This window comes from Coloeus monedula (genome assembly GCF_965178545.1).
Source record: "Coloeus monedula genome assembly, chromosome: 8".
NCBI classification, from domain to species: Eukaryota; Metazoa; Chordata; class Aves; order Passeriformes; family Corvidae; genus Coloeus; species Coloeus monedula.
In genome coordinates, this window is record NC_138788.1 from 34,230,718 (window position 1) to 34,251,781 (window position 21,064).

General features: G+C 39.9%; 1 protein-coding gene across 4 annotated transcripts in view; it reads left to right on the plus strand.

The window, feature by feature from the left end:
• The first annotated feature begins 313 nt into the window (after positions 1-313).
• The window catches only part of TACC2 (transforming acidic coiled-coil containing protein 2), a 128,943-nt gene continuing 108,192 nt past the window's right edge, over positions 314-21,064 (plus strand). For 3 of the 4 annotated variants that reach the window (XM_082286255.1, XM_082286256.1, XM_082286258.1), the window contains exons 1-3: positions 314-428; positions 14,141-14,218; positions 15,449-15,509. In XM_082286255.1, coding sequence (XP_082142381.1) covers positions 14,193-14,218; positions 15,449-15,509 — 87 coding nt within the window. In that variant the 5' untranslated portion in view covers positions 314-428; positions 14,141-14,192. The remainder of the gene's footprint in view (positions 429-14,140; positions 14,219-15,448; positions 15,510-21,064) is intronic. The other variant, XM_082286257.1, reaches the window with a different exon arrangement.

Genomic DNA, 21,064 nt, shown 5'->3' on the forward strand with positions numbered 1-21,064 from the left:
AGCCTGATACGTGGAAGTTACAGTTCTGGAGTGAAAAGCCAGAGAGTAAAATTCCAGTTACATTGGTTTAACATGGAACTCATCTCCCTACCTTAAGTAATCCATATCCCAACAACAACAATGACAGTGCCAACGTGCTGCACCCCGTTTACAGGACCTGTCCCGTGTCATTCCCATCCAGCAACAGAGAATTCCTGTGAAGAACTGATGTGTCATAGCCCCACAGCTCCCTGGGTCAGATTCCTTACACTTCATAGCTCTCCAGCATAGTGTTCTCAAACATCAGCCAATTCACATTAATAGAACACTTTCATGTGATCCAGGGAGAAAGGGGATCCACACACCAGCTAGGAGTGAAGGAGTGCAGAAGGTTATAAAAATCAGGGACAGAGTGGTGCATTTTCATTTTTAGTCTAGAGGAAGATTGGGTAAGTAATTTTTTATTAGTTCTTTAAATTTAAAAATGTCTAGACTCAAAACAGTTTACTAATTATGTTTTAGACATTACAAAAAGGCAAAGGGAGTGCCTGACAAGTAAAAGAATTTTCTTCTCTGTACCAGGAGAAAAGTTTCTGCTTTGAGGTTCTATAGTTTCATGATCTCTTGTATAACTCGTTTTACAATCCCATACCCTATATAGTATGTCTACAGGATGATGTCTTGTTTAGTCAGTATATCTCTAAGACCAAGAGACTGATCATTAAATGTGCATGTCCTAAAATAGCTGATTTAAAAACAAGTTACAACATTACAGACTGTCATAACTATTTGCAAATGCTGGAGCTGTTAAATGTGGCTCTCTTCCACTTGTTCTTTTTTTTTTTTTGCAGAAACAGTTCTAAGGGTTTGTGTCAGAAAGGATTGCTTGTTTTTAAGTTGCCATGTAACAACAAGAATGTGTGTTTCTCATGCAGAATTTCAGGGATGAAATGAGCTGGCTGCTCACTACACAGATTATGCAGATGTTTGATGATGTTCTTAAGTGGGAACTGTCTACGATGTTTTGTCCTTTCATGCATAGCAAAGTTTGTTTTGGGCCGTAAAACACAACACTGAGCAGTTGTAGGTACAGTATTGCCTCTGGTGATCCAAAACTTACAGATCTTCAGGTAGCTGAAGTCACTTCTAGTCTTACCCACTAGGAAAACTAATTAGATCAAAATAAAACTAGCAAAAATTTGATTATGTTAGTGTTTTTAACACTGACGACATTATATTGAATTCCCTTGTCAGTGTGCCATGACCACTTCAGTTATTTCTGGATTTTATATTGAACAGGGTTTATATTATCAAAATGTTTTGGAAACTGTTTTCCAAGTTAAAAAAAATAGGTTTATCTTCAGGCAAAACTAACAATCTCATTGACAAGAACAGGATGACAATGGCAGGCATGCTTCTATCTGTATTATGAAGCAGGTATTTCCTACAAAATCTGACCTTATCTAAAAAATAGAGTTTTGTCTTCATGATTCAGCTATTCACAATCAAGCTGCTAACTACCTAGGAGTAGACTTTTTTCCCTTTACACAGTCCAAAAGACAGGTTAGAAAACTGCTATACATGTAGGAGTTAAAAAAAAATTCCATCCCTTCATGCCAAAATGTTTTCATTATAGATTCAAAGACTAATTAAATGTTAATACATCGAATCTATAAATCTTGTTTTAAAGGGATTTTGGACAGGAAAAAGTGCTGGTAGTTGAGCAGAAAAGTCAGATGGGCCTATGGGTGGATGACCTAATCCTCATTGGCTTAGTTTTAAGTAACCTGACATCTGCATCTGCATCACATCCAGTCATTTTTCCATCTCTAAGGCAGAGTCCTGTGACAACGACAGGCTTGGTATCCTGGCCTAAGGAGATCAGTAAGCACTTTGCACATGCTCCTGAATTACCTAGTTAGTGTTTTTCATCAAGCATTTTAACAATCTGTGGGAAGCAACCTAGTCTGGGAAGTAGCCAATCTAAGCTGATCTAAGCTACATTATAGTTGGGTTTTTATCACTAAAGTCCATAACAACTCTGAAAAGAGTAACAATTTACCCTATTTCTATGATCTAGGCTTAAAGCTAAATGAATAGCTTAAGTGCAGTTAATTGATTCCACATTTAATTGCAGAAACTAATGGTTTGAAGAGCTGCACTGCTGACAGCCAGGATAAGAGCAGAGCCATCAGAGATTATAGTTTTTATTTTTCTTGACATAATCCTTTTTAAGTACTGTGTTCTAAAAATCACATGGTGAAACAAAGTTTGATTTAAGTTTTGTATGTTTGCATTAGAAGCTCTTTAATGCAGGATCCTATGAAAATACAGCAGTTGGTCAAGATCCATACACAGAATATACAAGCCTCAGCAAGCTTGACAAAATACTGAACTATATATTCTTGCCAAGTTAAATTTGTCATTAAATGCTAGTTAGAACTTGACAGACTCATTTACTTCCCTGGTTTCCCAGCAAGCATAAGATCCAGCCAGCATTCTTTTTTCTTGGTCAAACCCAAGGTTCCGCCAGCTTTGAGTCCTTGCAAATGGATTCAGATATTTATATTTATTTGCTTTATGTGTAAACAGTAGTGTGCTGCAGGGAGTTTTGTAGGACTTTAATGGGTCTGTGCATAAATAAAAGGTAAGAATGATTTATTTTATTATCTAGATGAAATCTGCTTTTCTGAGTATAAGTAATCAGAGAAGATTTGCTGGTTCATGGCAACCTGACTGGGTGAAAAGAGGTTTTCTCGCTACCAAAACATAATGTGATTAATGCTGTGCTAATATTTTTGTTTTGATATGAGCAGCTGCTGTATTTTCTACAGGAATATTTTAGAAGGGAACATGACCAGTATAACTGTGAGTAAGAAAGTAGGATGATGAGATAATCTCCCTAGAAACAATGAAATAAACCAGAAAACTTCATCAGTGGACCAACACGATAGATGTTTCTGCAGAATAGATCTGAGGAACTGACCAACTTAGACAAAGGAATTCTTTGGTAAATATGATTTCAGAACATTTTGTCCCATTCCCAAAATGTGTCTCCTCCAGCAGACCTGTAAAAAATACACCTCTTTTGGGGAGATATTAAAATAGGGAAGGATTTGTTCCTCAGCTCTGTTTTCTGTGATTCTGTGAAGTGTCAGCCAAACAGCACCATTTCTGTGCACTGAAGGTTCACTGTCAGATTTTCACAAACCCTCCAAAAGAGGCAGAGAGGATCCTTTTAGATCTTCTGAAGCACAAACAGTTTTTATGTTGACAAACTGACATAATGAGCAAGTCCTGGTTGAAGCCAGAAACACAAAGATTGCTGCAGTAAGGAAAGGGGGAAAAAAAGTATGAAGAAGCTGTTCATGAATATCAAAATCCCAGTTTTTACAGCACAGCTTAATAAATCTGCAGGTTTTGACCTCATCTGCCTACATTTTAATGTGCTCTGTTTTGTTTTTAGCATGAATTCTCCAGCACTTCAGGGGATGTATGTGCTCCATTATGCAAAGCTGTCAGTTCTAATACAACTGTGATTTGAGCTATTGCCTACATTTCTGTACATGTGTCTGTATTTTATATCTACAGCATATTGATACCATTGGAACTACAGTAATTACTAGTATTTGCTGGGATAAGTTGCATGCCTACTTTTTACACTGCCTGTTACTCACAGTTTCCATCCAACTTGCAACTGTAAAATGAAAATTACACTTAACCACTTTCTTGATGAGAAAGACCTGATTTTACCCACACATTTGGAGCATTTCACACTTTTATTGAACCCATATGAAAATCTCTGCATGATACAAGGGACAGGAGGTTTAAATTCATGGTCTACATAAAGTGTGTGTGGGGTTCAGTTTCTGTGGTAGGCTCTTAAATCATTGCAATGCTCACACCAAGGGGTGAAATGTGTAAGGATCACTGACCATGGAAATATCCTTGCATTCTAATAAACGAGTCTTAACATTTCTTAATTGTCCTATGTGCAATATTTAGTTCCTGCATGAAGACTCACCAGCCCAAAACAAATATTTCAGTCATGGCACTAATAAACCATTTCTACTGGTAAAAAGTTCAAGAGTTTTGGAAATTATGCTTAAGCCTTTTGCACCAATATATCTCATAATATGATTTTGTGGCAAGTTCTGTTCTTACATATGAAGTTTAAAGAAGCTTGAGTCAATCTATGGGTTATCACATTTCAGAGAAGAATATTACTCGATTCTAGATGCACAGGAGTTCACCAATTAATCCTTAAGAGTTTACTCGTACAAGAAGATTCACATTGGGTAGAAGAAGAAACCAATCTTTATCCACATGAACCTTAAGTGGGACAAACAATTGTAGGCCTTATTTTGTGCTCATTCCACTGACTTGAAATAAGGTTAAAATCCACTTTTTACTAGTGACTGGTATTTAGTTGCCTACATGCTGTCATGGTTTCCTGTTTAAAGTAGAAATTTTATATATTCAGTGTTACAATCCCTGCTTAAAAGTGCCAGTGTAGTGCATAATTATGAATAACAACTGGTTTGTGAGTCTGGTTTCCAGGGAACCCTCCCCAAACCAAAACCGAGATTGAGTCAAGGTACTGTAAAGCCTGCAACTAACATATTCCTTAATGATGATGAAATGCCGATGAAAAAGTACACCTGTAAATTAAGAGTGAACTTCTGAAACTGGATATTGTTCATATTAGTGGAAAGTGAGAACATGAATATAAATAGTGGAGACCCAGCTGGAGAAGGCAATAAGTTATAAGAGTTTAAATCTGTCATTAGGTGAAGCTGATTAGGTTTAGGTCTGTCAGAAGGATGAAGAGTTGTGCCATCTGTAACAACAGTGAGCAGCTTAGGTAACTTTATCTCCACCAACCACCAGGGATCACTAGGACCACTTCCCACCAGCACAGCATTAGATCATCTTCTAAAAAAACCACTGCCACAAAGGCAAACATTAAACTCAGTCTAGAGGGGAGTAAATCAGTTCAGGCACCATTTGTTGTCACCAGGTCATCATAAATACCTGAAGGACTGGCTTTAACTGACTTCTCTCAATCTTGTTTTGCAATCCTGCTTAGTTGAATCAAAGGAATCAGGGAGAAAATAGGCTTATAATTTACATTCAGCTTAAATATTAATTCATTACATTAGTTTTAAACACTGAAACAGGTATGAAACTATGGTAATGTCAGTAAGGAAGCATTCTCATTACTACACGATTATTATCCTTTGGAAAAAAAGCACATAAAATTATTTTCACCTTACTGTTGTTTTGTTGGAGTTTTTTTATGATATCTTTGAGGATACCTCTGTGATGTTACTCTGCACAAAACTGTTCTTGGCTGACCTTACAAATAAACCTGAGGAAGCATTTTGGTCCTGATTAGCTTTGAAATGTGATGGAGTCTTTTTGTTCAGGGCTAGATCAGTGTAACATGCTTAGAAAAGTCCATAATCCAGGCCGTATTTCATGTAAAATATAATCTGTTCTTTTACAACAGCGATGCCAAATCAAACCAGTAATCATCTTCATTCTGTATTGTTATTTTGAGGGCTGAACACCAGCTGTACTTACCTGCTTAGCCCAGGATTACACAACATTTTAATGGCCTGATCACTCAACTCCCCTGTGCTTCAATTTCTGCTTTTCTAAAATGTCAGCAGCATTCTTCTGCTTCGTGATTCAGTGGGGAACTTGCACAAGTAATCCAACTAAATGCTTACAATACATCTAAGTGTTGTGCTTACTTTATATAATACTTATTATAAAAAATAATTTTCAAGCTGCAGAAGACTGAAGAAACTCAACAAATTTAGTTTCAAAGTAAATACTTTCTCAGCCAAACATGGGAATCTTTGGAAACAAGGATTCATGCCTTTATGAGCACTAGAGTTTCAGAGGTCAGTGACTCAGTTCCCAGAGTTAGTCCTGCAAAAACCTAATATACTTGCTTGGCTAGAATCTGAAATCTAACCCCTGTCTGGCTGTTAACATGTTGTCTTGATGTGCAGCTCTCCTGAGAGATTTAGTTTCACAGCCTGCTCTCACTACTGATAAAACAGCATTTCTGGAGTTAGAGTATTGATCACTGCTCGATATACAGTAGCTGAGTTTATTACAATCTAATTTATTCTCACCCATTGATCAAACAACTATCATGAAATTACAGAAAACAGCCTCAGGCTAAATGGCCTCTAACTGAGGATGAAGGATATAATCTGCATAAAACATCTGCATTGATATATATGTAATATGTATATATGCATGGGTATATATGTGTGACTGTGTGGCACATGGTTATGTACCTGTGTTGTGTCAGCAGAAAGAAAACCCATAAACATCCTCCCCTCAGCCCAAGGAGAGTCTCTGACTGCTGGAGGCTTTCCAGGAGCCCGAGAACAAGTCCTCCTCTCCTGGAATATATGTGTGGGCATGGGAGGGTGTGTTAGCACAAAGCCCAGAAAGCAGCTGCAACCTGCCAACTCTGACATGTCAACACACACCTCAGGCCAGGAAAGTGGGAGATGAAACACCGCTGCCATGCACAGTTAGGGAGAGACAGTTGCTGACAGCTGGTTCAGACCCCATAGCTAAAGCAGAACAAACAGGAAGGAGCCCCTTCTCCCCAAGCAGCTTTAGATCTGCCTCTTCCCTGCCATTCCCATCAGCTCTCAGAAAACCAGACCTTGTGGCAACTCTGCTCTCCCTTGTATTTCCACTGAATCTCCTGGATAAAGGGAGGAGAAAAGGAGGAATGCACAAACAGAAGAAACAGGTAAACTCAGAGGGGAAAGCAAGAAAAATAGTTTGAAGGAAGAAGGACCTGAAAAGAGGCAAGAAATAATTCATGTTGCGATGCATTCTTCCCAGGCCCTACATGTGCCTCTAGACACGTTAAGCCAACTGATGCCCACCCTGTTTCCTCCTCTGTCTCACATAACATGGATTTTTGTCTCTCTGAGTCGTATCCCACCATTCCCAGTGCTGAGACGGGACACCAGAGCAGGCAGACCAGCTCGAGGAGCAGAGAGCATCTTCTGAAAACCCACTCCTCGCATCAGACCTCCTACCACTTCTTCCAGAATTTATCCCCGAGTCAGAGTTATGTTCTTCCTGCCTCAGCTGTGAGATTTAGGATCAGGAATTCCTCACTTTGAGGGAATGACTGTTTGCATTTAGAGTGTGAAAACACATGTAAACTTTGTCAAGTTGGCTATGGACCTGAATTATAGTCATACGTGTCTCATAATACAAGCATGGGGGAGATATTGTTCATAAATCATCATCAGCTGTTTATAAAAGGCCAGCAGTAATAATAAGGAAACATTTTGCAGTCCTGCACAATGATAGGCACAGATTGACCAGGTGAGCTATGTAGGTCAGCCTCCCTGATAGCTCCCGAGGCCTATTAACTGGTTGTGGTGTTCAGAACTTTAACAGGAGTCTGTATCCAGCTCTCCAGAGTTGGAATGTGCATGTGGACATGGGGAGAGGGCCACTGCCACTGCACAGAGCTCTGTGTTTCATCTGAATCCACAGCCTCCCCACTGACTGAAGCTCTGCATATGGAATCTGGTGAAAAACTGCTGGTATAAATGTGGTTTGGAAAGGGAAATGTTCCAGTACTTGGATATTCCTATTTGGATCATATATATTTTATGAAAAACTTTTGGCATCACTTTTAAGGACTAAGCTCTATGCAGTACTTTGACATCTGCAACCAGTGCAGCAGAAGGGAATGTACGTGACCTGAAAACATTTAACGCTCAACACACCAGGGAAAGATTCTTGAGATCCACAGATGTAGGCATTGAGCACCATTTTACACACCCTGAGGTGGTCATGACCCCCTCATGGGACTGGCAGATAAAACACAAAATTTATCTGAGATTCGTCTTCCAGAGAGGCAGTTAAGTAGGATACAACAGAATTACACTTAAGATTCCCATAATCACTTTTATTTATTATTGTTTGAAACTATATAGTATTAGGAAAGTTCTGTTAAGAGCTGAAATGACAGACTTTCCTTTTTAAGCTGGGAAAATATTACTAGATAGAAAGTAAAACAAAATAATTTAGCACTCCCGTGGTTCCTTAGGAAGGGCACCTCCTCATGGAGGTTCCAGTAACATTAACTCACATTCCAGCATAGTCTGGTAACTGGAGCACGCTGAAGAAGCCAGTGCTGACATCCTAGCTCTGCCACTTGGTGAGCTTTTTAACCTTAGGCAAATCCATTAATCTCCAAAGAAATATGTGTCTTCTTCTGCACTTTTTGTGCCATAAAACATAACTTAAACATCTGAAGGATGCAGGAGTGCCCTGAAGTGCCACATGGGGCTCATTAGAAGCAATGGAAGTATGCCATCAACTGGATTTTTCCAGGCCAGGTTGTCAGCCTGACTGAAAATTAGCCAGAAATGGGAAGAATAATTTTTAACTTTCATAATCTGTTTTTTAAAACATGCTTTAGTCTCTTAGTGCCAGGTACTCAGTGTCCCTGTTTCTTTTCTGTCACACTCGTACATTAAGTGGGACACATCAGCCAAGGCTGGGCTGCATCCTCTGCTGTCCTGTAATCTGAGTCCTACATGGGCTCAGTGATGTGATCCCCACAGGCACTTTCTGGTTTTCTTGGGGGAAGGGCATGAAAATACTATTTCACAATTCTCACAAAAATCCAGCTCAGCTTTCTGTTGCCAAGCAACATCACGGTTTTACAGCAGATCCAGCTGCTGATGTTACTAAGCAACATCTTTCCCATCAAGTTGTGCACTTGAAAAGCATTACTTGTTTATTAATTCTATCATGGGTTATGGTTTCCCCCCAGATCTTGGTATTTGCTCTTGTAGGATTTGTGAGAAAGCAAAAGCCAAAGGACAGTCATAGGTCAGTCATTCTTGCAGATCTCTGTGATATTGTTGGAATATGCAGAAATTAAGAATGGTTTTGCACTATTATATCAAGATCAGAGTAAGATTCTGAACACCTCCCCTTTTTTCTCTTTCCTATGGGAAAAGCTGTTTTGTAATAGTGTGCTCAGTGCTTAGCAGAGCTTTGAAATGCTTTATACGTAGTATCAATCGTGAAAGTAAGGAACACAAAACATTTTGTCTTATTTTGGTGGTATTTGTACCATAAAATAAAATGACCTCAAACTAAATTGTCTTATATAAATACCTAAGGTAGCATGTCACCAATATACAAGAACCTAACATACCTGTGTGGTGTGTGGTTGGTAAGTGTACCCAATACTGTACATACTGGGATTAAATTTGATCACTCATGGCAAATTATTTGGATCTTACTGAAATACCTTATTAACCCACTACATAGCTTACCTTTAAGTCTGAGCTGTATTTTCCCCTAGTTTGAGTCTTTCAGTCCTCTTGGGTTAAATCCTGTTCTGATCAAGAAAAGACAATCTCTCCCTGGATGAGCATGAAGAGTGGATGAGGGAACCACAGGGGAAATTCCAGCAAACAACAGCAAAGTGGCCCGATGTGAGTGTTTCTTCTCCCACCAGTTCCATCATAAAATCAAAGAGAATAAATAAAGACATCAGAGCATGTGGAATTCTCTCAGAGCTGGTGGTTTACGCTTCATACTGGAACATAGCAGGAGATCAGCATCTGCAAAGGTGGGAACAGCTTGGGATAGCCGGGACAGAACCTGAGTGAATCCTAATTTAGACACAAGAGTGGGGCAGAAAACTGACCCAAAGGTACAATGCCAGTGTTGTCAGTCAGTGTCGTTGTAGGCCCAGAGATCAGAGCACAGGGAGGCTGTGTTGGTGTGTGTCACTGCCCTCATTTCACAGGGCTCATGCTTCTGGCACTGGTGCAGGAATTGCCTGTGTGGCTTTGCAAACCTTACACAACTTAGCCAAACAGAGGGATTCTGCTTTGCACGTGTGTTGATAAAAGTGCACAATCAGAAATCATCGTCTACTGATTACTGAAGGTCGTTTCCCCCAAAGTTTCTGCCAGACAATTGTTTTGCAAGGCAGCTTCTTCACTTTCACTTTGTGGTATTTTCTGGCCTTTGCTTAGAAATGGAATAGCCCCAAATGTGAGTTCAGTTTGCTTTTATGAGGAAATAATGCAGCTACCAGAAGTGAGGATGTATTACCAGGCTTGTGTTTTCCTGAGCTCCCACAGGATCCCTGCTCTTAAATTCATGGCAGAGAGCCTAAACAAAAAATATTGCATAGTTTGTTGTATATAAAACAATCAATTGTGCAATGCCCCTGCTTTGTTTTCTAAGGAAGAACACACTAAAAGTTTGAATTGAAGAGCTTCACGTTTACTGGATTTTGAATTGGGCTGGAGAGACCAGAGAATGCTGGATCACCAACTTCATTAAAAAAAAAAAAAAAAAATTTAAAAGGCAGGGCTATTCATGTAGCCCTTGATCTTGCAACTGTGCATTTCAGCTCTTCACAGGCTTTATGTTTCCAAGTCAGGAGTTTGTAGACCAAGACTTTGTGGAAAAAAAGTCAGCAGACAACATGTGGCTGCCCTATGAAATCCTGCCTTTTATTCATGTCAGAGATGACTTTTCCATGCTGGATTCAGCAATGCTGCCTCACACTCTTTGAGGTGCAATAAACCCACAGTGGACCATTTCTTTGGTTTGTGGCACCAGAAAGCACCACTGGTGTTTACAGAAACTCATTAATCCCTTGGAGTTTATGATAAATACTCTGGTTACCAGCTGTGTTTCTCAGCACCCCTTTGTGGAAGCATTGCTGGAATGGACAATCAGAGTTAATAATAACAATTAGCTCGCCCATAAACCAGTACTTCTTGCAACATCACATTTCAAAGAGTTTTTGTCACGTCTCCACCCTTCAGGATGATTAAATGGGAAATTATTTCACCATAACCTGAACAGGCACATCAACATTTGGTAGCAGGTATTTCTGACAGCTTTCAAGGGCAATACGAGAAAATGAAAAATGAGCTTAAACACATAAACAAACCTGAAAACAAAATGCAGAATAGATATTCCCCCCAATACCAATTTTCCCTTGAAAGCAACGCATGCATAATTCCAGTGTATTATTGACACAGTTTCACTGAAAAAATTCTGCAGTGCAAGAAGTACTGCTTATACCACAAGCCAAGAAACGGTAGAAGTGAAATATGTTTGACCCAAAACTGATGTTCTCTGGGGTTGCTTTTGTGAAAAACATTAGCACTGGATTTATGGCATGCAGAGAGCCTCAGCAGCCTGGCAGGAGCAGGGGGAGGCCGGGCCGAGGAGGTGTAACTTGTTTTCTTTCTCGCCTGGGGTGGAGGCAAGTTGGTTGTTGAGCAGGTTATGAAGGTGGGTCTCGGAGAGAAAGCCTACATTTCATGAGTCTGAGGAGAAGTAGGAGGAAAATCAGGCGAAAACTGGTGAGGTGAAGATGGAAGGAATGGTTTGAAGGCACGCTCTAAAAGCGTCGGTGAAGCCAAAGGTGCCAGATAAATCCTGGAGTAAGTGCAACATTAAACATCCTCTTGTTTGCTTTCAGGAAAGCAGTTGTTCAGCTCAAAAGTCTCTGCAGGCTGAACAAACCAATTTGGTACCATTGAGCTGTTTTCAAAATATGTAGTGTTCAAATAATTTCAATAATGACATGTAAATTGTGAGAGATACTATAGAAAGGTGATGAAGATTATCTTTTGGTTAACCTATGTTTATTTAATGGATGGATTTTTAGCATGTTTGTAATGTTGATTTGAAATTCTATACATATGATAAAGCACTTGTAGTTTGCAACCTAAGTAATGCTCGTGCATTGAATGATTTAAAAATAATGTATGTAAAAAGGATTACAGTAACACTGTAATCTAAAAAATTACCTTAGCACTCTGCAATGTAATGCACAATTTATTATTATTATCACTTGTTTCATTATTGGAGAATCTGCAATGTCTTTATTTCCTATTTATGACACTTATCTTCATTATTAAGCAGATGGTAACGTGAGAATTGTGTGAAAATTGGGAAATTTCATGCTCTAGGGAAAGAAAAGAGTGGGTAGACAATATGATACGATGTGTTAGTGGAGATTTTCGACAGCTGGCACTTCTGCTGTGCTCTTGTCATTTTCTACTCTGATTCCTGTGCATTTTAATAAAAAGCTGTAAATAAAGCATTGTTATCTTTCAACTCAATATTAGAACTTTGGCCTCTATCAGCAGTTGCTGTCCTTAACAGTCAGTATGGCTGAGCTGGTGCAGAAATGTTGACGGTATATTATGCACCAGAGTGAATATACTCTAAAATAAATAGGACAACATTGTGACATACATTGGCTAATCTATTTAAGAACCTGATAAGCAAAATTTGCATTTTACACAATTATGTACAAGACCCCACCCCAATTAACTGAACAACTCCATGGGGATCTGGGAGAGTTTCATTCATTCATTCCCCCGTTTATGTTATTACTGCAAGTGCTTGTGAGGGGACACTTTAGAGAGCTCTAACTCTCTAGGTATTTTCACATGATGTCTGTAGGGACAGAAAAAGATTTGGGAAGAGAAAAGCTCAGCAGGTCAGGGGAACAGAAGTGCCACTATATTCACTCTTAAAGAATTGTGCTGGCTGCTGAGGGAAGCATATCTCTATAGTGGAGTTATTCTTTCCCTCCTGTGCATTTAAACCTTACTCAGCAGCTTTAACAGTGTGTGAATGTTTTATTATATCAATACATACTTAAAATATTGTAATCTTAATGTGTTGTCTTGGAACACTTCACTGGGCTGAGCCTGGAAAGATTTGTGTGTGTGCATTTATCCATGATGGAGTACTTCATACTTGGGGAACAGTGATTTTGAAAATGTTACATCCAGTCTTCAGCATAGCTCAGAACTGTTTTAAAACAAGACAGGACTTGGCAGCAACCCCAGCAGATAAAACCTCACGTTGCTAATTAATCACTGAAAGTGCAATCCTGGTCCCAGTGATTTCAACAGCAGCAAGTTCAAGCACTGCTGTATCCCCTGCAGACAATCAAGTTTAAACAGAACAAAGCTTAGGGGCACAACACCAAACTTCTCTCTGTCTCTCCAAGCCTCCTGTGAAGTAAAATAATATTTCAAGTTAAAAAATGTACTGTAGTAATAAGTAACAACATTCCTTAAAAGCTTGTATGGTTTCTTTGGCGTTTGAAGTGCAATCTCTCTTTTACAGACTTCGAAGTGCAATCTCTCTTTTGACTTTAATGGAGTTTTTCTTGACACATGCTGCAGACCAATCCCAAAGTCTTTGGGAAGAAAACCTGAAGACACTGTGTAATTTTCACGTATTCAGTAATTGAATAAATACAGTGAGTTTCAATGCATGAGCCCCCAAATAAAATGTCTAGAGCAAGAAGTGAGTGCCTATAAGTGAATCTCTGGTGTGTACTTCTACTATTGAGTACCCTTTCCAAAAAAAATACAGAAATGAACAATGCCTGGGGAGACACTTAACTCTAGAACTGCTCAGAGGATTTTTTTGAAATTAAATAATTAGAGCTGAACTAGTATAAAACCAACAGTAATTATGGCAGGCAGATCCTGTTAAGTCTAAAGAATGTGTTTAGAACACAACACTGTGACAGAATAATGCCTAAGAAGAGCAGGGAAAGATGCCAGTGATCAGGATAAAAAATCCATTTACTCTTTCTCTGAGTGCGTTTTTGAAACTTGTTTGTTTCAGTGACAGTCAGGTTTAATCCCTTGGTTCTGACAATGTGAGCAGGCAGCGCGGTCCAGGAATTTCAAGAAATAAAAGTGGTTTGATTACAGTTAAAACAGCAAGGTTTTCCTCTGGACTGTCCATCCCAAGTAACCTCGGCAAGGAAAATGTCTTTCTGCTCAAATGTCTTGGAATAATCCAGAAACAGAGTAACAGAGCTGAGTTTCAAGGACTGTCTTTCTGCATAAGTGGAACCAGTGTGGGGAAGACAGCAGAGAGACATTAGGAAATAAAAGCGTTCAGAGCTCTTTTTCCCCAGTTTATGCCTTAGAATCATTGTAAGGCTGAACATCAGGAGGGGCAGCTGACACGGTGACTGAGATGACACCCCTCCAAAATTTCCAGAGGTTTTTGTTGTTTTATTTTAGTTTGGTTTTTCACAGCCCATTAAGAGCTTTTTCTTTTCTTCCAGTGATCTTTCTTTAATTGCTGTGTGATCCTGGACATCCGAGTCGAGATGGGCAATGAGAACAGCAGTGCAGAGAATGAGGTGAGTGTGGCAGGGCAATTGCTTTTCCTCCCCTCCTAGCCTAGAGCAAACCTTACAGAAATTGCTTCCACGGGCCACTTACCCCACATTTACCTTCTGCTCCCCGCTACACTCATATTTAAGTGTCATCAATGGTAATTGAAAGCAACTTTGTCTGGTTTTTTCCTTTGACAGTGACAGTGCTCCAAAGCATCAGGGCACAGCGCTGGCGGTTGTTCCCTGGGGGACAGGATCCCTGGGGGATCCCCGTGGGATGAGCAGGGCTGGCTCATCCCAGCACCCCAGCCTGGGAGCAGGGCAGTGCCTGTGGTGGCCCCAGAGCCCTGGCACCCAGCAGCTCCTCCTTGCTCAGAAATGACCTTGCACTGTGTGTGTCCCGATCCCGGACTTTACGCCCGTGTTCCCAGGGTGTGTTGCTAATGCACGGTGGTGTTTGGTGGTTTATTTTTAGATTTTTGAAATGAAGGCAATGACATGCTATGGCTACTGGTGTACAATTACATTAGAATTTACTATGCTGATACAAGTTGGAATAAAAGTTGTCATTCACTCATTTCAACAATTAAAACACCTGTATATATTTTATCCTCTCCTCTTCCATATGTTATGGTAGCTGCTAAAATGGGTTAGGATTCATTTTGCTTCCACTTCAGGTCTCAGCAGACCTGCTGCACCTTGTGGATTGCAAAGTGGACCTCCTCAAGGCCATCAGAATTACAACTATTACAGACTTTTTCATAAATAATTTTTAGAAGAAAAATCTTCCACAGTTCTTGGTTATTCTTACCAAGTTTTATTGTTAGCCCAGGATTTGGTCCCAACTTTTATCAAGGTTTGGGAACAGTAGAATATGTTAATTTCTATAACTAAGTAATGAGGATTTCTCTTCCATTGTGTACAGCTTCCACTCAGGAAGCTTTTGGAAGTCAAATATATTTGTTCAGGAGTCATCCTGAGGCTGAGAAGACTTTACTTTAAAACTACCGAATTTATTAAGAAATGCGGTAAAAAAAAAGGAAATGAAGCTTCTGATCTCCTTTTCAGACTGTAAAAACCAAAACAAATGACACCTCTGCCCACTCCAACCCCTCCAAAAAAAACCGGCACCAAAAAACAACCAAACAACCAAAGCAAAATAAAATATGCTAAGAATCCAAATTATTTTAAAAAATACTATTAACAGAGAAGTAACAAGAAGTAGCAATAAAATTTAAATATTTTAATTTTCAGTCAGAAATTCCCCAATGCCAATAAAGCCATCCTTATACCACCAAGCCAAGGAGCACAGCAGGTAGTGGATGATGAAACTGGTTTGCATGGTTTGCATTCGAAATGTTAGCACCAGGCTTGACTGCTCTTTTTCTTCTGCATCTGCTTCTGGCTTTTGGGTTTTGTGACACTGACTGCTCATTTGCAAGGCAGCTACATTTAAGTTTTCAGCAAGTTGTAAAAAAAATCTGGTTTCTTTTAACTTTTTTTCTCTCTAGTAGCAATCTATGCTTTAGAGAAACACCCTGTAGTTGACCCCCTTTGCTGACTGCCTTTCCTTCCAACCCTAACACCATTGAAATAGCTCTGTTGGTGTTGTTCTTTTGCTCAGAACCAGTTGATCAGAGTTGTTTTTGTTTATGTGTTTATCAGAGAACACCATAGCACGGCTCATGCTCTCAGTGAGTCATTTGGAAGCCTCGCACATGGTTTGCATTAAAGCTGGGAGAGCCTGTGCTAAGTTTAGAACTCATTTAATGAGTAGAAAGATCTGTGGAATAAATGTGCTACTAGGAAGAATGCAGTAGACACTTAGAGAAAAAGTAAATACCCAATCTGTCTTGTAAAGACCAGCCTCTGAGGAGAATATCATCTAAATTTAGTGGAAATGGGCGAAGATGATGCTTGGGAAAAACAAGGGTGGGGCCAGCAGTATATTTAACAAAGTGATTTCACATATACAAACCATGTTCTGTTTTGCTGTAAAACACACAAAGTCCAAGCTGCTGAGAGATTTCAGGATTGTGCCCTGCTCTATTACAGTGGCACACCTTGTTGGGCTTATGCTGAATTAAACATAAGCTGGTTTTGGGATGCACTTTCCTTGAAAAGTAAAATTCTCCATGAAGAGGTCTTTAAATTGAAAAAGAAGCATTCTGGAAGAACAGATATTTTAATTTTGAACAGTTTGACGCTTGAGATCTAGCCTTTAGCAGGCAAAATACAAGTGAAGCAAGGAAGATGTTCCTTAATGGGAAGCTGTGGAAAGTACTGCACTTTATGGAACTGCAGAAGGTCTCAGCTGTTGTGCTGCCCATGAAACAGATCTTTCTTAATCCAGCCAAATGAACAGGGTATCATGGAGGAATGACATTGTCTTCTTTTCCTTGACTTTTCTGGATGGCTAAATCTCCAAAAATCATCTACATGGCCTTAATAAAAGGAAAACACTCAAAGTTTCACAGAGGCTGATGTAACTGTGCACTTCCTTAGCCCTGCACTGGATAGTCTGGGCTCCACCTAAGAAAGCCACACTTAGAAATGAGACCAATCTGAGCAGGACCAACAAATCTGCCACCTAAAAAGTCAGCCAGAGTGAGGCACATGCTCTGTGGGATGGAGAGTGATCCTAGACATCTCTGCAGCCCAGCTTCATCCATGCTGCTCCAGGGGGTTGTGCAGAGAGCTCAGGGACAGCTCCCAAAGTGACTGCACATTACAGGGTTATTGTTGACTTCCCTGATTGTTTTTTATCTTGGGCTCCCATCTACTGGAATGCTGCCATTACCAGGGCATCTTTGCTCTCATTTTAAAGGGGTGGGTGGAGGATGTTAAAAACAGAAAGAGTTCATAATTGGAGGCATGAGCATAAAATTTTGTAAAGCTTGAATAGGTTGGGTTTTCTAATATGGAATACTTTTAACTCAGGTTTTTAATTCTTGCTATTCAGAGTTCTGAAGGGGAACACTGTCATAAGCCACAGCCTTTCTCACAAGTACAGAAAAACAAAAGTTACCAAGTACTTGTACAGCTCTTTGAAGGTGAAAACTGCTGCTGAATTGAAGTTCTAGCAATGCCTCTTTTGCCCCAGAGTTGGAGAGGGAATTTCAAAGTCATGTTACATAGAAGTTATTTCTACATATTTTGCTTTATCCTTTCTTCTTCTTTTCTGAATAAGCAAAAAAGCAAACAAATCTGGTTATTCCACACGTCTGTAATCGTTCATTTCTCTTTAAACATACATCTTAATGTGTGGTTATCCTTTTGTCCCTGTTTTCTGCTGTGCAATGTGTAAGACAGGCAACACTTGCCAGATGAGCCACAACTTCTCCAGGGTCTGGTGGTTGTCTGAAGTGTCATGTTGTGATCCTGCTCAGATTTCTCCATTTGTTTCCTATGAACAAATCTGACTGCTGAGCATCCTGCAGTTAATATTCTGCATTATTACTTTTCCCATCTTTCAACTTATTTCAGTCTCTCTGAACTGATGGCTCTTGTTGATTGCCATGGTTCTCCCTTCAGATCCCGGTGTTACAGGGATCAGCAGAGGACGTGCTGGGCTCATCAGCAGCACTGTCCCGGCATTCCGCCTCCATTCCCTCAGATGAGAACTGGGCAAATCCCTCTGAGCTCTGGGGCTCACACTGGGTGATTACATACTTTTTGAATAGTGCAAGAACATCTGTATACATTCCATTGTTAGTGTTCAGCTGGGAACAAAAATGCATTCCCAGTTTTCTGCACGGTAGTTTTGCCTACAGCATTTTAATGCGATTCACTGTTACCCTACACGGGCTCTTCTCAGTTGTGTCCACTGGCATTCACAACTTTTACTCCCAGAATTACAACTCCCTTTCACTTTCCTTCCATTTCATCCAGTGCACATCAGGATGTCTCTGTCAGTTGGCTACAGTCCATTCCTGATGCTCACAAAGTCCTAGCATATCTCCAATCACCACATTCATTAACTCTTACTTCCAGTGATAATTACTGCTGGTCCAATATTCTATGGTAAATAATGTCAAGTATTTCTTTGAGTTTACTCAAAAAGAACATTGTGTGTTTTCAGAGAATTATATGTCCTTTTATGCAAATGCAGCAAATTCTGGGTCACTCCTCACTGCAATGAATAATTATTATTCACATTATTATTTGCATCTTTACTGTGAGTGAAGGAGAGGGGATGAAAGAAGAAGATGCAAAGTTGTGGCAGAGTTCTTAATTTGAAAGTATAGTGAAAAGGAAGTTGGAAGACTGGTCCTTCTCTTCTGTATTAATGGTTAAAGCTTCCTTCACAACTGTAAAGCCATCATCATTTCTCATGGGACATGTGACTTTATGGGTAGAGATGAAAAGGAAAAATATTTTATATTTATAAAGTTCCTCTGTAATTATTTACTACATTTCTCCATTTAAGAAATAGTGTGAAAATGTTGGACCTGCATTTTCCACAGCTATGAAATTACTGGGCAGGCAAACACTGTTGACTGGGAAGTATGCCAGAGTTTGGGACTCAGTTTGGAGATTATTTTCCTAATAGTACTTCATTTGAACCTAACAGCTTCTTCTCAAGTCATTTATTGTCAGGATGCTGAGGACCACTCAGCAGAAAGCTGCTTTAGCTAAAACTAGAGTGACTGAAAATTGCAAGTTATGGGATGAAGATTTGCTTCCCAAGATCATCACCTTTATCCTCTCTCTCACCATGTCTCATACACACCTCCCATCCTTAAGAAAATAATACAGGCCTTCACCAACATCAGGAAAGGGACAAAGGAAAACTACTGCAGCCAGAGTAGTGAAAATGCAAAGATAAATGTGAATTTTCCTTTGCTTGCTGACCACAGATCACTTTAAACGTGTGGAAGGATGAAGTTAACAAGAGCCATGAAGGAGTTACACAGCCAAGCTTCATTTAGTCAGTGCATATTCCTCCAATATAGCAAGGCTTCCTAGGTTGTTGAGAAGACACCCATGTTGGCATTCCAAGAATCTAAAGACAAACAATTTGGTGCCCTCAGTGGACTGGAAGAGTCATAAAAACAAGCACTGAAGCCTGAAGGTTTGAATTGTTCCTGTTGTGGCTGAGAGGAGGTTGTGTATTCTGGGAAAAAAGCTAAATCAAGGATGAGATGGTGACTATAAATATATAAGTATACACACACCCCCCCACACACACCAGTGTTTATTTTTGTGCTCACAGCCAGAGCCATTTCAGTAGGTGTTTCTCAGGAGGAAAAGCAGCCTTTTATCTCTAAGAGAAGGTTGTAGGTACGAAAAATCAAAAGCTGTAGTCAGAATTTTTCAAATACCATTGTTACCATATCACAGTTTGCTTTGCTTTTTCTATTTGTGAGAAGCAAATTAAGTTAAATGAGAAGCAAATGCCAATTTTTGCATTCCTGCCCCTTTGAGGGTTCTAATTAGACTAGGCATGAACTAAAAATTCTACTCCCGTGAGAGACAAATAAACCATGCCAGGAGCAATGGCAAATGACAGCATTACTGATTAAAGAAAAAATCTACTGTAATTGCAAAATTCTATACAGAGACTCCCTTAAGGATAGAGTCTGCTCTTCCTATCTGATCATATCTGATCATAATTACATCCAACTGATTAAGTAGTCATGATGTTTGGCAAGAAAAACAAGAAGTGGTCAGGACAGGCATCCTCTCCAAACTGCTGTACCCCAGCCACTCTCAAAAAGGGGTAGTAATGCATCTGTTGTTTGCTAAAATCACATTTAGCCCCCTTGCAAGGTGATAAAACTGAGTTTTAGTGTAATTCTTCAGATCTAAAGTGTCACGTGGAGTTCAAGCTTGGCTCAATATACTCGTTACTCTCCTGTGATGGATCACTGGTTTTGCTGACCAGAGTTTGCTGATTTGATTGCAAAGTTCCAGTTGTTAAAGCAATATCCACTCACTGTCTACTTATTTATTTTGGTACTATTTCTCCAAACAAGGAAGAGACAAGGACTCTCCAAAAATATGAAGTTTTAGAACTCTAACTTACTACTTGGTTACTGTTCCTGCAGAACAACAACAAAAGCCCGAAGAGTGAAAAGGTGACTCCAAAAAAAACCTGTTCTGTCTTAAAATATTTCAAGAGCCATGTAAAAACCCTGATTCCCCAACCATGTGAACAACCTCTAGCAGGCAGACTTTTTAAAAAAAAAAAAACTATTAAACCCCCACCCCAGCTTGTAATGGAAGACATGGAGAAAAAGGAAAGGCAATTTCTGGTTTATTGATTGAGATTTGCAAAGGCTCGCTCCAGCTTCCCCTCCACTAAACCAGAGGGAGTTAGTGGGAATGGAAATCTAATGTAACTCTTCGAAGATTACTCTGAGCACTCAGAGCTCTGGCATGTTCCAGCAACTGCTATAAAAGGATGTGCTTAATGGAGGAATGTGGCAGAGGGCAGATGGAAGAGGAAGCAACTTTTAGTGAGGGAAAGGAGGAAGGGGAGCCAAAGCAAGTTCACCTGTTTGAGGGGTTGAGTGGGAATGCCGGGTGCTGGAGGCAGAGCTTGTTGTGCTCTTGACCTGGTGCTGTGCTGGGAGACTTGAGGCTTTGGGGTGGCTGGAACACAAGGCCGTGGCTGTGCCTCATGGCTTTGAACTGGGAGAGTCAGGGTTTTGGGAGCTGGGCTCTCCACAGGCTCCCAGGCAGCATTAGAGGAATTTCCTTCTGGTATGATAACTTCAGTGCAGCAGTGCACAGAATACTTTTGGCTACAGTGTTAATGAAGTTCTCTTTCTTTTTTCATTTTTTCCAGCATCCTGTTCAAAGTCATTGGGAAAATAAAGTGATCCTGTAGATTTACTTTGTGTTCTTGTTACTGCAGTGCTTCTG